The 17031-nt window shown below is 42.0% G+C and overlaps 1 protein-coding gene across 1 annotated transcript in view; it reads left to right on the plus strand.

Moving 5' to 3' along the window:
• Positions 1–6426: 6426 nt before the first annotated feature.
• Positions 6427–17031, plus strand: part of dip2ca (disco-interacting protein 2 homolog Ca) — a 109091-nt gene continuing 98486 nt past the window's right edge. The window contains exon 1 of the mRNA XM_067252813.1: positions 6427–6612. Within this exon, the coding sequence (XP_067108914.1) occupies positions 6534–6612 (79 nt within the window). The 5' untranslated portion in view covers positions 6427–6533. The remainder of the gene's footprint in view (positions 6613–17031) is intronic.

Consider the following 17031-nt stretch of genomic DNA (forward strand, 5'->3'; position numbering starts at 1 on the left):
CAGTGGGGGTAATATAAGGAGTGAAGGTGTGGCAGGGGGCAGTGAGTGGATTCAAACAGTGGGATGTTTGGTATAATCCCTTAGATATGGTGCTTGAAGTTGATCCTGGATTTTCAGATAATCAGGTACTGTACTCGGCATAGAAATACTTGATAAATACGAGCTAAAACTTTGCACTATTTAGTTTTGTTTCTGGGTTTGATTGCGAAATTCATAGTTTACCTACAGAGGCAAAAAGGGAACTTGGGAGTTAATTCTCCAGAACATGAATAGGTTAGACTGCATCTTGTTAAATTTCAGCTCTACCACAAAACTCAACCCCCCTAAAGGATTTCAACAGTAACTTGCACAGTATTAAACATGGTGAAAGATAATCCCCCATGTGAACATTTCAAATGTTAACTGTGTGTATTTACTGCTACGTTCACAAGTCAGCAAGAACTTGTTTCATGCATCTGAGACATGCGTACTAAAGCGCAGGAATTGGTGTCGTAGTTCCAGTATGGTTGTCTCTCTCCATCCACTCAGTTTTGCACTCGAGTCCCACTTCTAATGGCATCTTTTGGTGTTTTATTTGATTCACTTTAATGTTTTTTTTCTTCATTTGATGACTGGTGAGCCCAATCCACTGATAGAGCAGCTCTGAGGCTGTAACATACTATTCAGTATTAGATTATGTAAGGTTCAAATCTTAAATATGTTTCATGAAGTGGAACAGGTTAAAAAATAAATACAAAAAAAGAAAAAAGATAATGTACGAAGGCAAACAATGACAACACTGTTTGAAATGGGTTCAACTTCAGCCTCACTTTCATCTGTGAGCTTCAGCGTTGGCAGAAGGGGTGGATAGTGAACTACACCTTGAGCAGGATAGTGAACTACACCTTGAGCAGGATAGTGAACTACACCTTGAGCAGGATAGTGAACTACACCTTGAGCAGGATAGTGAACTTCACCTTGAGCAGGATAGTGAACTACACCTTGAGCAGGATAGTGAACTACACCTTGAGCAGGATAGTGAACTACACCTTGAGCAGGATAGTGAACTTCACCTTGAGCAGGATAGTGAACTTCACCTTGAGCAGGATAGTGAACTACACCTTGAGCAGGATGGTGAACTACACCTTGAGCAGGATAGTGAAATACACCTTGAGCAGGCTAGTGAACTACACCTTGAGCAGGATAGTGAAATACACCTTGAGCAGGATAGTGAAATACACCTTGAGCAGGATGGTGAACTACACCTTGAGCAGGATGGTGAACTACACCTTGAGCAGGATGGTGAACTACACCTTGAGCAGGATAGTGAACTACACCTTGAGCAGAATGATGAACTACACCTTCAGGCAGGATGGTGAACTACACCTTGGGCAACATGGTGAACTACACCTTGAGCAGATAGTGAACTACACCTTGAGCAGGATAGTGACCTACACCTTGAACTGTCCCTCTGTGAATCTGACAAGCTCAGCAGTGTTCAGCTTTGACAGATATAAGGCAGGCGACACCACGCTATTTGGTCGGGTTCCAACTCTCAGCTCAATTCGGAATGTCCCAGTTTATAATATGGCTTTTGTTGCTTCCTCTTACAAGTATGTTTTGTCTTTTCAACATGGTTTCTACTGTATGTAGATCTCTCCTGGCACTCCTCATAACCATGTGCTTTTATATTGACCACTGTACTCTGCCTAAATGTAGGAAGTGAGAGAATGATTCCAAACTGTGTAGATGTGTCTCCTAGATGTCTTCCTGCAACAAGGAGCACCTTGTGCCACCATTTAAAAAGATGACCTGAGAGTGGAACATGCTTCAGAGAATGTCCTGTACTAATAGTGATTGCTGCTTTTCTGATTTGGACGCTTGTTTTGAGTTCCAAAAATATTAAGAGTGAGTTTGATTCTCAATTCTGAAGGACTGAGATGCACTGGGATGGGCAGTCTTAAAAGTTCATTTTTTGGGGGGAGGGGAAATAGACGTGATGCACCATATCTGCTTATTTATAAACCAATGCTGTTTATTCCATTAGATATCGATAACAAGCTCATTTCTAAGAAGATAAAATATATACATGATTATATATAAAAATGTATGATTTCCATCCAGTGTTTGAAAACTTGAATTTTATTTAAACTTGAAAAATGACTTTGCCTTAACTTTTATACGAGACGGCGTAGAGTTGATTTCTTTTCAAACCCCAAAATGTTACCAAGGGTGACACATGGAAATATTTAGTCATACCAAACGTCACAAGTCTTACTTGGTCTTAAGAAAGTACAAATCTAGCAGCATTTTTTTTCTTTTATTTGTTGTTGTAAAATGTACGGAAATAATCTAATTTGATAGTCCTTGTTCTTTGTTTCTAGTTTCTATTTTCAGTTTGTTTTGGGGAAAATATAAATCCTGTAAATGCAAAATAGTCAATACTGTATTAAATATGTGCACTTTGAAGTGTGTGCTTGGCTTGTACAGTTGTAAATAATCAGAAAAATATAAGAGGTACCTTAAAATGATATAAAAAATATATTGATCTTGTTGAAATATTAATGTTGCTATTGAGCTGGATGTAGGATAAACTAAATGTTGTGGTTTGGAATATTTCTTTTTACTTTTTGTTCCAGTGTGCAGAAATTGAGTCTGCCACACTGATGTGGGCAGATGTGTCTGATTGTAACTTTTTAAATGTCATGCTCCATTCCATTCTTCTTGTGTTGTGTTCACCTGGTGTGCAGGTGTGTTACTGTTGTCCCGCCCCCCTCACTGTGCACAATGAGAGAAGGGGAAAACCTGTGGTACATCCTGAAATGACGGTCCACCAGAAAACCTGTAGTCCGTCTTTGCTGTGCTTAAGCAATCTGAGGTGATAACCATATAGGATTTGAAAGTGGAGTACGGTAAAAGCACATTTTAAGCACAGATACATCTCAATCTTTCACACTCAGAAGCAGTGAAGAAAAAAAAAGAACTGGCCACATATTGTACCAGATACAACCTTTCATCTTTGACGCAAAGTGATTAGATTTTTTTTTACATTGTTGACATTTTCTTTCTTTTCTTTCTTTGTGTGGATATTTTGTTATAGTTTTCATTTGAGATTTTGCTTTTCAGAATGTGTGTCAGATTTTGTAGCCCCCATAACTAATTAATGTACAAACAATTTTATTTGGTAAGCTTACTAGTGTTTAGATTCAAATCATATAGTGTAGGTCATTTTACACTTATCATTTCAGAGTTTTCTGGCACATAACTGAATAACAAGCCGTGCATTGTCTGTTTATCTTTCAATCACATTTGGACTGCATTTAATGTGGCAAAGAAAACCATTGTCTGTGCCATTTATAATAATTATTTTTGTTCAACCTGGCAGTTTAACTTGTACATAGTTGAAAACTTGCCATTATATTTTGATAATTGATTTCTTACTGATGACGTGTAGCTGGACAAAGACTATATCGCTATATACATAAACTGGGACTTAACCTGATACCACTGACTAGACGCTGAATGACTCAGCAATCTGCATCTAGTGCATCTGTTTTGGCTGAGCGGAGGCATGTCCGTCTAACTGGAGCCGGTGTTCATTAGTTCTAAGCCCAACACAAATGCAGATGTCATTGCAGAAAGGTTATCTATGAATGTGCTATCAAGCTTAGCTTTGCGTGTGAGCATGTGTGTGTGGGTCTCCGTGTGTAAGTTGTAAGTACCATCTGGAGTGAGGGGGGGGTCAGTCAAGTAAAACACAAAGTTATTAATGGTTGAAAGAAACATGGGTGGGTTGACCAGATGTGCAGAAGGTGTGTGTAATGAGAAATGATGTTTGCATTGTAATGTTCTTGGGGGGGAGGGGGGGGGGGGGTGGTTGTCTCCAGACGAGATGGCCCGGCTCAGCAAAGACTCACATTTGAACTCCTCTGGTTTTGCAAGCACTAAAAGCCCTGTTGTAATGTTTGGGCTGTTCTGTTACTGTACACCAAGCGTCATATCAGGCTGTCTTTCTCCCCACCCAGTTGGCCTCTGCTTCGTCTCACAGGTTTGACAGTGCCATGTATTTTTTTGCGGTTGCAGCTTGTCGTAAATTGACCCCTTTTTTTTTTTCTTCGTCCGAGCAACGACGTGTTTTCAAAATGCACCAACTGACTGGAAGCGAGGCGAACCTGTTGTCTCACTATCAAACTCACTGTGGTCAATTAACTCATTTTTACTCTTACCATGTTACGCTAACGGCAGTGGACAATCGATGACTCGGGTGAGAGGAAGCCAACGGCAGTTGGCAAAAGGGTTGAGGAAACTAAGGTTACTCTGAGAGGGCTTTTGATTTTTGTCTTACCTATTCTTCCATTTAAGACTGGAATCAAGCGTACATGTCAACTATTGATAATTTAAGTTACTCTTGTGTCATGATGTAAACTGTCTAATTTGGAGAAAAAAATGTAGCTTACTGAAAATAAAGATTTAGGCACTGTTGAGAAGCTAGTGTATGTGTCATTTTGTTGTCCAATAGGGTAGACCGAGTCCCCTTTTTGTTTAGTTTTTTGTTTGTTTTTTATAAGCCATAGCAAAGGGCTTAACAGTTGCCCCAAGATGTGAAAACCTGAGATCTACCCTCAAGCCAGAGCTAAACCTTCCAAGTCCTCTAGAAGGCATCAAGTGCAATCCTCATATTTACACACAGAGAACCTTCTGGTCCTGTGCCCACAGAGCTTTATGTTTAACCAACCAGTTTAACCACTGAGTGGATTATAGTGTCTATACAAAAGGTTATTCATTTATACCAAGGTTTATTTGACAAATTTTGTATGTTCTGGTCTCCATCTGACCATCTTGGTGTTATTTACTGCCACTGAAGATCTTTGAGTGACAGGGTAGGTGTGAGGGAGGGGCAAAAACAAACCTTCAGAGAACTCTTTAGGATTTTTTTAGAAACCACAAGGTGGCAGTGTTTTAACAAGGAAACAAGGGGTTGGAAGAAATTCTGTTTTCCATAATCCTGTGGTAAGTATACTCCCAATTCTCCACAGAAATGTGAGTCTATCCACACCCATGCGAACTGTATTGGCCAGAAGCAAACAAATGCAAATGAATTGTTAATTGTTTAGTAATTTGGTTGACTTGAAGTCCAAACTCTAACCCAAGTAGCAAAATCTCCCAAATACTTCTCCCAAACATTTAACACCCTTTTACGATGTTTGTCGTGCATTCTGGATCTGTTTCTTATTAGCTCACAGCTGTTCAGTAAGACAGCCATTGAGGTGGGCTTGCATTTTTTAAACAGCAGAAATGGAGCTGCATGAGTCTCCCCTCCCTCCCCCTGGCGGGTATTTTGCTTTTCCTGTATAATATAACCCTCTCCCTTATTCTAGTCATTTTTTTATGTTTTACCCCGAGCACAAAATTACTTGGGAAGGATCGCATTCCATGTCATAGCATTGGAATTCTATGCAGACTTGCCATTGAACCTCAGAAACATTGAGTGTTATGCGTTCTGGACCCTCATTAGAGATAAGCCTGTGGCTCTTTCAATGTATATCAATTCAGATCACAGTCTCCTGGTCCCCAGGCTCCTCCAGTGACTGACTGCACACATCTAAGAGCTTGTAGGGAATGGGCCAGGTTACATGATGCACTTGTGAATGCTAAGAGCCCAAGCTGCCCCAAAACACTGGCTGCTCTGGTGTCCTTGTAACTGCTGCACATCTATTTATCAATCTATTTGTCTGCTCTCTACTGTACATATATCTATATGTTAAGATACTATCTTCAACTACTTTGAGAAACCACTGATCTGACATGCATAGACTGATAACTACATTTAGTCATTTAGCAGACACTCTTATCCACTAGTGTTAAGGTGCATATGATTTCTCCTATCCAATTATGTTAATTTGTGGGTTAACATTCATTTAAGAAACGAAACGTTACTCAAAAAAAGATCTCCAAACATATAAACTCAAGATGCCTGTTGCCCTGGACCTATTCCTCCATGATGATGTCAAAAACGTGGACCAGTTTGGACAACAGTCTGTTAGGGTAATTGGCTCTTTGTTCATGGGCCATTCAGAGATTGTTTGTTTCCCTCAAGCGACCTTGTTATTGATTTATATACCGCATTGCATCTATACAATGCGTACATTAAAACAGTCTAAGTAGCCACTAGCCAGAGAAGGATGTGCATTCTACACCCAAAAGCTGACCATCCATAAGTTCAAAAGAACTGAAGCAATTTGGCGCCCTCCTCAGGGTTCGAATATGGGTTTGTGTCTCAGTCATCACGTGAATGTAAATGCACAGCACTAGAAACGGAGGCAACGTTTGAGTATCCTTCAGCCAGCCGCACTTACAGTCTGGACTTACACTGGTAGATTTTCACACAGTGGGACGACCATGGCGGGAGTTGAATAGGGGGTGTTGACCACTTTCCGCATTTCTTCTTCAGCGGTTTAGGCATCATACCTCTGCGGTCAAAGGACACTGTTTAAATAGCGACTGGGCTTTTAGATAGGAGAAAGAGAGGAGAAGCCAAGTAATTTAAAAGCAGAATGGCGGACCGTGATACATTACCGCTTCCTCTGGAGGTGAGAGCCAGACTTGCTGAGCTGGAACTGGAGTTATCAGAGGGTAAGCCGTTTTTATAAACATCGAAATATTGCAATGCTTTTGCGAACTATTTGTGAAGAACTCCAGTTTTTTGCTGCAGAGAAAATGTATAGGAGTTTGTATGGGAGATGAAACTACAGCGCAGTGAGCGGAGTCTGTAGCAAATAAATGTGGAATAATTTCTGGATACAATTCTATAATGCATTGAACAGTACAAACAGCATGGTAAACAAATCGCTTGAATTAGTTTGAAATAAATTGTTTGATGAGCCCCTGTGACCTTGACATGAAAGAGTAACAAAATCTAAATATGTATGTATGAATGTTCAAAGTTGACGTATCATACTGACTGTTGGAATTATTTTTTAAATATTCTCTGTTATGGTTAGTATGATACAATATTGCACTCGTCTCACTGTAGGCTATCATTGTATGTCGAATATGTCAAATTGACGGTAGTAGCCTACAGAAAAAGAAGGAATACTGGATTGAGTGGCACAGTCGTCCTCTATGTCAGTTTGTGTTCGAGTGTCATGTTTCGCTTGCCAAATGTTTTGTTTTGTATATTGAGCTTCAGAGAGAGCTTTGCCATTTAAAGCCATGTACGGCAAAAAGGCACAGAAACTGCGTAAAGAGTCTGACTGTGTTTTCAACTGTTGTCAGATTTGGGCTTCAGCATCTTACCAATTGAGTTATTTCAATGAATTGAGATGTTGGAAAAGCATAAAGGAATGATATTTTAGAGAAAGCATGCTGGGGGTGCGCAGTGGAAGTTGTTGAAAATGTAAAACACGTTTAAAGAAATAGGTCAGGTGGTCTTTTTGCATTATTTACACGCTTCAGTAGACGTTCTAATGCAGAGCATCATCAATGCAGTTCTGCACGTCTCAGACAATGACCTATTTTCTTACATCCTTTGCTCTGGCTCATTAGATCAAAAACAAACCCTCCATTAGGTACCACAATCATGTTCTCATATTGTAGGTGCTAAACCACTACACAACATGCTCAGGACTCACATGTGGAACTGTAATAACTGACATGGTAGCTGATATGACTTATTCTGAAGCACACACACACACACACACACACACACACACACACACACACACACACACACACACACACACACACACACACAGTGCAGTTATTGAGTTTGAAATGTGATGTCATACTGATCATAGCAGGTACATAATGTACAGAGTGCATGTGTTCAGCATTATTGTGTTCCACAGAGCCACTTGAGAAGTTCTCTTGTCCTGTGCTATCAGCAGCTCGCCAACAGGTGTCCGGAAGTAATCTGATTGTTAGGTGAATGTTAACGTCATGAGCCAGTCCACCAGCTGTCCTCAATATACCTTAGATTAGCTAGCGGTTGATTCCCAGTTCACAGAACACACAGGAGTTCCAGTAATCGCCGGTGTTATTTAATCTTTGTCTTATCTTTTATACATTTTAAAATTATATAGCGGCAATAGGGATATAAGTTATTGTGTCAAATGTCTGCCTGTGAGTTTGCGTAAATGGTTTGTAGAATGGCACATTGGATAGTGATACAGATTGGATAGTAAGATAATACTGTTAAAGGCTGTTTAAAACAAGAAGATAGTGTCAAATTCTTTAACACAGCTCAGCTACGTCCTGAACAGTTTTGGCTCAAGAATAGGGCAACTGTGTTGCTGTCGAGCTCATTACTTAAACCCATCCACGGTCACATCTGGGCTTGATATGATGCCTCTGCTAGACCTCAGCTGCCATCTGTTGTTTTAAAGCCAGGGCACAAGGAATTCTTTCTCCAGAAATAAATGCTTTGGCATACTGTACTACTGTTAATTACAGTTCTGTCTTTTCTGTTTGAAACAGCCTACCATTGGGGTTTGATTTATCGTATTGTACTGCACAGCCAGTCCTGTGTTTTACACTTGAAATAGGACAAATATTCAAACACACCAGGATTTGGCTTCACTGAGAGAGAGCTGCATCTGTGCTCTTGTCGGGGGTGTATTGTATCTGTGCAAAAACATCAGGAACATCTTTTGAAGGCAACCGGCACCGAAGCTCGTAAATTGTTAAACCCTACAATTATGATACGGTAGTGCGCATGCAACAGTTAGAGAACAATGACTGAAACATCTTAAAGCAATCCTCTTCACCGTCAACATCTTTGGTTAACTTGTGGAGGAGGAGTTTGCAAATGAAGAAAAAACTCTCTTTTTTATTCACCCCCCCCCCGCCCCCCCCTCCCCATAATGAGTCGGATACAGTGTTAGCTCAGACTGACTAAGCAGCCTCTGTGTTTTGAATGTTTAATGAATTCAAGCTGTGGCATCTCAGAGAATATGTCACAGTTGTGAGTTGAAGCGCTGTAATAATAATCAGCCACTGCCAGACAGTTGTGTGGGGGGAGTTTGTGTGCCGCGTGCCTGGCCCCTCCCCTCTCCACCCTGGCTTCAGCCCAGAAGCTATGGAAACAACCGACGTGAAGCCGACCTTTGGATCTTGATTATGACAGGATGAGGTTCACCTCGCCCTCGTGTGACGTGACGGTTTGAGAAAACGTGCTGAGGATGATGTGACTGCTCCATTCATGCTGTGTCATGTTGCCCCAATTGCTCTTATAAGGGTACACATTGAATTGGCTGCTGGCACACTCCCATGTACACTCCACACACCTGTCTGAAGCAATGACAGTAAACACCAGTGGATTGTGTCTCCGGTTAAATGTGACTGACAGATATAAATAGTCAGCATGTTAATGTTTTCTTCATATATGGCTGGATGAGGTTTGGGTCAAGGTCCAAATAGAAGGTCAACCGAACCAGGCATGCATAGGCTTGTACCAGTACCTTAATTATATGAGTAACCGATAATACTTTATTTTCAGTGCTGAATATGTTTGTCATCTCCCAACCCTGTCACTTCTGAATCTTTTGATTTTGTCTTTGGTTGTTGTGACTCCAGTCCAGACCCTTACACCCCTGCTGCTCTACCTACCTTTAGACTGGCAGTTGCCATAGTGATGTCGTTTTCCTACTTCCTCCTTGGGGGTGATGACTACTGATGTGAGAGAGAGACAGAGAGGGAGAGAGACAGAGAGGGAGAGAGAGATTGTATGACCAAATGGATAAAGGGCACATGGCCAGTGGTATGAAAAAGTACAGCTGTTGATTAGGATGGCATTGGGGATGACATAACACAAACATTTTACAGAATTTTTTATACCCAGATATTCCTCTTATTAATAGTTTGGGCTAAGCTCATTGCTAGCCAGAGATGTATGAAAGGCCCATGAATGTTTCTCAGAAGCGACTGCAGTGCTCACTAGTCCTGATGATTTAGGATTAAACATCCAAGCAGAATCCTTTACCAGTCAGGGGACCGAACTTTCTCTGACCTCGGTCAAAGAGATTTTCACCCTAATAACTTCTGAAATCCTGACCATGCAATAAATGACTGCTTTACAGCCGACCAAACACACTAAACCTACTTTTATAAATCCCTTTGTAAATCCTGTGTTTTCTGTACCTGGATGACTTTTGCCACAGATCAAGAAACATCCTTCTGTGAAGCCAGCCCACCACCATACCCCACCTTCGGCTTGAGCGCCTCGCAGATTTCTCTCCTCTCTTGGAGTGCATGTCAACCGCTGCTCTCTATGTGCAGCAATTGGACAAAACGACAAAACGAATGCCTGTTCACCGTCTGACATTTCAGCCCTTGGATTTGTTGTGCTGTGCACTGACAGAGAGGGGGAAATGAATATTTATGCAGTTGCCTCCTGTGAGCTGCCTTCCAGCATGTGAAGTATGTCTGCTGATCGCAAGCATGTGGACACTTCCCTATTCTAGCAAAGTCTGCGCCTGTATGGTCCTGGGTTCCGCTTTAATGTCATTTTGAGAAGATAAACCCTGCAAAAGCTGAAGCCTTGGATGAAAGTCATAAATGGAAATCATTTTGTGAACACAGTTGTTCCAAAAATCTCACCCTTTCGTTTTTGTACTGTAGGCTAGTTTCGGACTGTTGCTCAATGTCTAAAACGCATCAAAATAGAGGGTATAAATTGTGTTTTTTGTCTGCTTCGGAAAAAATTGTATGAGAGGGACATCCCATATATCATTAGGCAGTTGGTGATCTAATCAGCATTTCATTTGTCCAGTTCTCTGTTGGTCCATTCAGTGTGAGATTTTAAAGGGAGTTTTACAGCGAGCTGGTTCTGGTGTGAGTGGCTTACCTCGCCAAATTGGCTGAAACGAGCAGGAACAAGAGAGGCTGATAAACATTGTTGTCCGCCTGACTCAACAATTAATTGGCCAAATTTACGATTCTCTCCAGTGGTAATTGTGTGTCTGTGTTATATCACCTTTAGAGTTGGCACCTTTAGCTCAAGGCCAAGACTATTTTCTTTACTAGCTTGGTTGCTTTTTGTTGGCAGGCTTTATGACATTTTGTGTTTTGGTGTGTCATATTCAAATTTTTACGCCACAGGTTTTGTTAAGGTTAACTTGTATTCGACTTTGATTTTTGTTTTATATGCTAGGAAATCAGTGATGCCTAACCATCCATATAGTGTGTGACTGGTGTTAAAGGCCACACAAGGGTAATATCAGTCCCTTTGTTTTGGGACATTACATTCACTCCAAGTCACACCACTAAGCCACAAGCTTCCCATCTGTCTGGAAGATGCGGCTGGTGAACGCAGCGTAACTGCTGCAACAGGCTCCTCAAGGGGGTGATGTCATCCTTGGACTGGTCAAAATGGGTGCCATGGCACAAGGGCTGTTTCTGCTAGATTGCATCATTACACTGCTCAGACAGGCAGTTTTGGTCAGTTTTCTCGCCTTTTTTCCTCTTTCTTTCATCCGTCTGCCCTTGCTTTGAAACCTGCGTGTTGTGAAGCCCGTCATGTAAAGTGGGGTTTCTGGGGGTGAGACAGAATCGAGCCTCTCCCTGCTGTGAAAATAAATGAAACCGATATGAAAACACATTTTTTCTTTTTTGAGAAAAGGACTATGGCCTCACCTGGCTTTTTTCCAAACATAGAGATGACAAATATTTGCCTCACACAGTGTGTTTTTTTCTCTCTGGCATAACTGTCATACCATTGTATTTGTTATTACAGTTAAAGGTGAGCTTAGTTTCCAGTTCCTGTGACGACCAGGTCACCCCACCCTTCTAACCCCAACTGGTGATGAATATTTTCCTTTCCTTGTTTCTGTAATCTCCCTAGACCTCCCCACAGCCCAGCTACAGATCAGTTAATAATTACATTTTTAGCCAACTGTTGTGGCTGGGACCCCAGAGAACAATACATGTTGGAGTGTGACACATTTTTACCATGAGGGGAGCGATTGCCATACTCAGTGTGGACCAGCTTAGGCCTTTTGTCTAACGAGACAGTGGTAGGGCTGTACTGGACAATGAAGCACTTAATCCCTTTAAATAGTAGAGCTTTATTAGATTCCCTGCAAAGGAACAAGAGGCTGGGTTGGTCTCCTCCTGATTGATGTGGTACATCAGCAGAAAGCCTTTTTGGGTTTTATTTGTTTCTTGGAGATGCACACATAACTCTTCTTGTGATTTCGTTATGTCGATAGAGTCTCAGTTTAAGACCTTTGTTGTCTAGTTAAACACAGTTTTCCTATCCACTGCATAGTAGGCTGTTGTTACCTCCGAGGACTAGGATTCACTTTCATTGTTGTGTTATTTTCTATCTCCTCACTCTGATGTGCTCTCTTGTTTTCCACACTCCAGCTTCCTGGATCATTTCATGTCCCAGGAGCAGAGAGGAAGGAATTTAGCTGGAGCATCAATTGAGTCCATATGAATGTTAGTCATACTTTGGTAATGTTACAATCTGTGATTTGATGACTAGAACTGGGCTCTCATCCTTGTTGGTGAGCTAGTTCCCATGTGTTGGGTTTGTTTACTGTCTTTGATGCTCTGTGAATATGAAGTCCTGACTTTATGGTGTGTGTACAGGTGGGGTATTATCACACAGGCCCAGTCAAGAATCACACACTACATGGTGATCACCCCACATCATGATAAGGCTACTGGCAAATTGCACTCATGGGCCCAACAGGGATGCCGGTTAGTCCTGAGAAGCTCATGCCATATGGTTCACAGTATAAGCAACAGGCCATCTGCAGGGCTATGGGTTCAACTGAAATGATGAATTCCATCTGCCTCTCTCTCTCTCTCTCTCTCTCTCTCTCTCTCTCTCTCTCTCTCTCTCTCTCTCTCTCTCTCTCTCTCTCTCTCTCTCTCTCTCTCTCTCTCTCTCTCTCTCTCTCTCTCTCTCTCTCTCTCTCTCTCTCTCTCTCTCTCTCTCTCTCTCTCTCTCTGCAGAATAAAACTCTAGTCTTTGCCTTCTTCTCAAATTTGGTTTGAAATTGCTCTCATTCTCGAAGACATTTCTCAAATCCATTTTTAAGATGAGGCATGGGGTTCTCTAGGGGGGAAAAGACAAGTTGCAATGGCATCCAGGCTGTAACAGGCCGGGGTGAACGTCAGGGCTCTTGTTTGTCTCACAGCTCCATCAAGTGATAAACATTGCAGAGCGCCGACAGAGGATCCTGCCAGGAAAGCTCCCTGATAAATGAGGTGCAGCACACACTCGTATGCGCTGCTCTTACTTTTTCCATCAGGAGACCACACTTAGCCGGAACACGCTCACTTTGCCGCCGATGCAGATTGGTTATTAATTGTTTATGCTTTTACTCAATTCACTAATTTACTCAATGATCTCTGTCCCTAATGTTGGAAATAAGCAGAAATTAAACTGGAAGCTCGCCAACAGCACCCGGAAAGCCTTTCTGATTCAAGAAGCTAATATCTGGCAAAACTAAAGTTGTCTTGGAACTCATGGTGTGTAATATGCTAGCCCTGGGAGAATTTGGCAGCTCTGTTTTAACTGAATCAAAACAATGAGAGGCATAGTCTGTTCCAGAACCTACCTTTGCCTCCCTCTTTGTATGAACCTTTTTGCTTCTCCCCGTGATGGGCTATCTTACAAATCTAACGTGACGGTTGGTAGTTTGGAGAGGTGCCAAGCTGCTTCTCTGGGCGTAAGGAGGTTTACCGTTCTTCCAGATGGCATCTTTACATTTTTAAATAAAAACGCATGTGAAAAAGGAGTGAATATTCAAAAAACATTGCTTTAGATGTCGCGACTTCATTCTGAAGCAGCCAGGTGTTGATAGTCTATGGCAGGTTAGAATGTCAACAGTGTCCCTCTTATCTATCGCCTCTGTGATTTTCCTCACTCTGGTTTCTCTTTGTTTCCATCGTGTACTTTGTTCACCGTTGCTGTGCAGTGCAGTGACCATAAGGAACATGTTTAACAGGGAGTAATCAATGCCAGTGTTAAAACAACAAACCATTTTCAAGTGGTTGGTGTTATGAAAATGACTGGATGCTAAAATCACAAGGGAAATTTACTTTACAACTAGAAATTCTCTCTGTGCTCAGGGAAGCAATATGTTTGAACCTGTTGATTAAATCAGATCCGTTTTCCACAGTCTACAAAAACGTTTTATTCTGTGTATCTAAACTTGAGATCAGATCTTCCCTCTTCATCCCAGTCATGCAGAAACAGATATTATGCAACAATTTGAGTGACTTAAGGAGGACAATTGCGATAATGTTGGACTTGGTGGGTAAAGAATGTTGTGGTGTCTCTCAGGGGAACTTTATTTCATCCATACCCAGGTATCATTGTGCTGCACCTCTTGGCCTGTGGCTGCTCTGCAGTTATACTTTGTAACACCATCCTTTTAAAAGCCTCAGGAAGTGATAGCCGTTTAACAGAAACATACTATATGCCATTATAGTCACTGACATAGCACCGACTGTGCTGAATACTGCAACCTTTGACCTCTTGAGTTGAGGGAACCCTTTCTGTCGCACATCTGGTGTTAATATGAGCTTGGTCTGTTTCTCTGTGTGTGTGTGTGTTCATTCTAGGTATAGGTTTATATCTCAGTCAAAACAATTTCAGACCGGAAGTGTTCGTGCTTGTGTGTGTGTGTGTGTGTGTGTGTGCATGCATGCCTTGGTTTGTATCTTGCTGTGTGTCTGCATGTCTATGTAATACGTGTTATGTGAAAAATGTTGAAAGGATTACATAAGGCCACCTAACTGGGTCACAGGGATGGATGTTTTGTGGACATCCTCTTTGCAAAAATTCTCTGAGGGTTTGAGCAGAGGACAGAACCTTATTGCTCATGTTGGTCTGTACATTTGACTTCATTCCCTTATTACTGTCTATGGAAGTATCTCTCTATGTCACTGTTTCACTGGGTTGGACAGCTATTAAGTTAGATATTCAAGAGGATCGAATTACCTGCTTTTTTTGCTGTTTCAAAAAGAGCCATTGTTAGTGTTAGCCAGTGAATGCTAGGTTAGGTAACATGGATCTTTTGATTTGTTTTTACTCATAGATACCTCTCTGGGCTAACATGGAATAGGCTCGAAACGGACAACACAGCAGTATGCTGTGATATCATAACCAAGGTAGCTTTGGTTGGATGTTATCATTTACGTTTTAGAACATACTGATAAATGTAACTGGTCTGGAGCTTGAATATCTTCCGGAAGCCAGGAGTTCATTTTCAATTTCCTTCCTGTTTTCAAAATCACCCTCTGGACAATGAAAAACTTAAGTTCATGGTTATCTCAAATTCTTGGCTCTCTGTCTGAACTGAGACCAGTGGGAGCTGTGTTTGGCTATGGGAGTCTTGCAGTCAGATCAGCACACTCATCCAGATAACTCCCACTCACTGCCAGGGGGAGATGAGAGGGCGGCACTGTTCATTCTGGCTCCAGGTTTATCTCTCAGTCAAAACAATTTCAGTCTGTGTGTGTGTGTGCACACCTTGGTTTGTGTCTTACCCTTTGTGTGTGTGTGTGTGTCTGTGTGTGTGTGTGTTCCTTTGCACATGCAGTGTTACCTTCTGCTCTTTTGCCACCAACCACTTCAGCCAACCTCCTCCTCTCCTCTCCTCTCCTCTCCTCCTCCTCCTCCTCCTCCTCCTCCTCCTCCTCCTCCTCTCCTCTCCCAGTGACACCAGTTTTGCTGTATTTGTCAGTTGTTGCTCTGCCTGTTTCGACCTGTACAACTGACTGGCCCTTCTGCATACTCAGCACTGTGAGCCTGAGAGGCCGATCTGGACCTCCCCTCTTCCTCCAGCTGAAACCTGAAGCCAACAAAGCTGTAGTTGGAAGGTGTGTTCACTGGGCTGTGAGAAAGGCTGTGGGAATCACGATTCCCTTTTGTTTGATGGCTGGCTGTGTATATCCTCCGGTTGGACACCATATCCGTGCACACGCGTGTGCGCGTGTCGAACTGGGTGCACGTGAGGTATTTGTGTAAATACAGGATGTTCTCCACTGTCAGTGATAGATGAGAGGATTAGCCTACAAGTTAGTGGGTCACACGCTAGGATACAAGGCTGTGTACATTCACACTACAGAGAACCCGGGGCTGGTGGTTTTTGGGGGTCATTGGGTTATCCTGTATCCTTGTTTTTTCGAACATCATAATAGCAGGAGAGGGTAAATGAACAGTTATCTTTCCTTGGTAGCAACGACTTTAGGTGCCATTATACCACATTCACTTTCCCTGGAAAGTCTCTCCTCTCCCATTAGCCTACTGACCATCTAAGCATATATTCAATTACATAGCAGTTCTTATCTAACAATGTAGTGGTCACACCAAGCACAATGTAGTTACAGTCATTAATGTACATTTAATTAGCCACCTCACACTTCTACTAAAAGGCCTTCTTTCATGTCTGCTGTATCTTTAAGAAAATACCAAACTACATGGATTCTCAGAAGTTTTTTTTAAATATGTTTTATATGCATATATAATTATTTTACAATATATACCTATCCATGCTCAAGCTTAACATGGTCAGTGATAAAAGAGCGATGAAACTCAATGGTGATTGCTCAGTGTTTAGGCGAGTAGCAAGATTAAACCCCTACAGTTAACAAGCTGGTTTTCCTGTATATCCTTAACAATGGGGTGCTTCTGAGCTGGGCAAACAAACAAGTAAACTGAGATATCTGTGTTTGTCTGGCCTTTTCTAAGTCTATAATCTACAGGCTGAGATGACCCCACTGGCCCGGGTCTGGGGAGATCCCTCACAGCCTCAGTTAATATCCTTCTCTTCTTTAGGGCTAGACCTCTGGTGTCACTTCCCCCCCACTCCCCCCGGCAACAGTCTGCACTCTTGTTTTTCTGTTTTCCTTTCTGTCTTTTCTTTTCCTCTGAACGAGGGACTCGGGGGAAAAGAAGAGTCACTTCTTGGACACGCGGGCGTCCGTGAGCGATTCAGGGGATGGTTTTCTCTGTCTGTTTTCTCCTCGGGTTTGTTCATTTTCATCTGTTCCTTCAACAAGACGTGCGTTCTAATTATTTATAGGAGACTGCAT

Source organism: Osmerus mordax, chromosome 16, assembly GCF_038355195.1.
Source record: "Osmerus mordax isolate fOsmMor3 chromosome 16, fOsmMor3.pri, whole genome shotgun sequence".
In the NCBI taxonomy this organism is placed as follows: Eukaryota; Metazoa; Chordata; class Actinopteri; order Osmeriformes; family Osmeridae; genus Osmerus; species Osmerus mordax.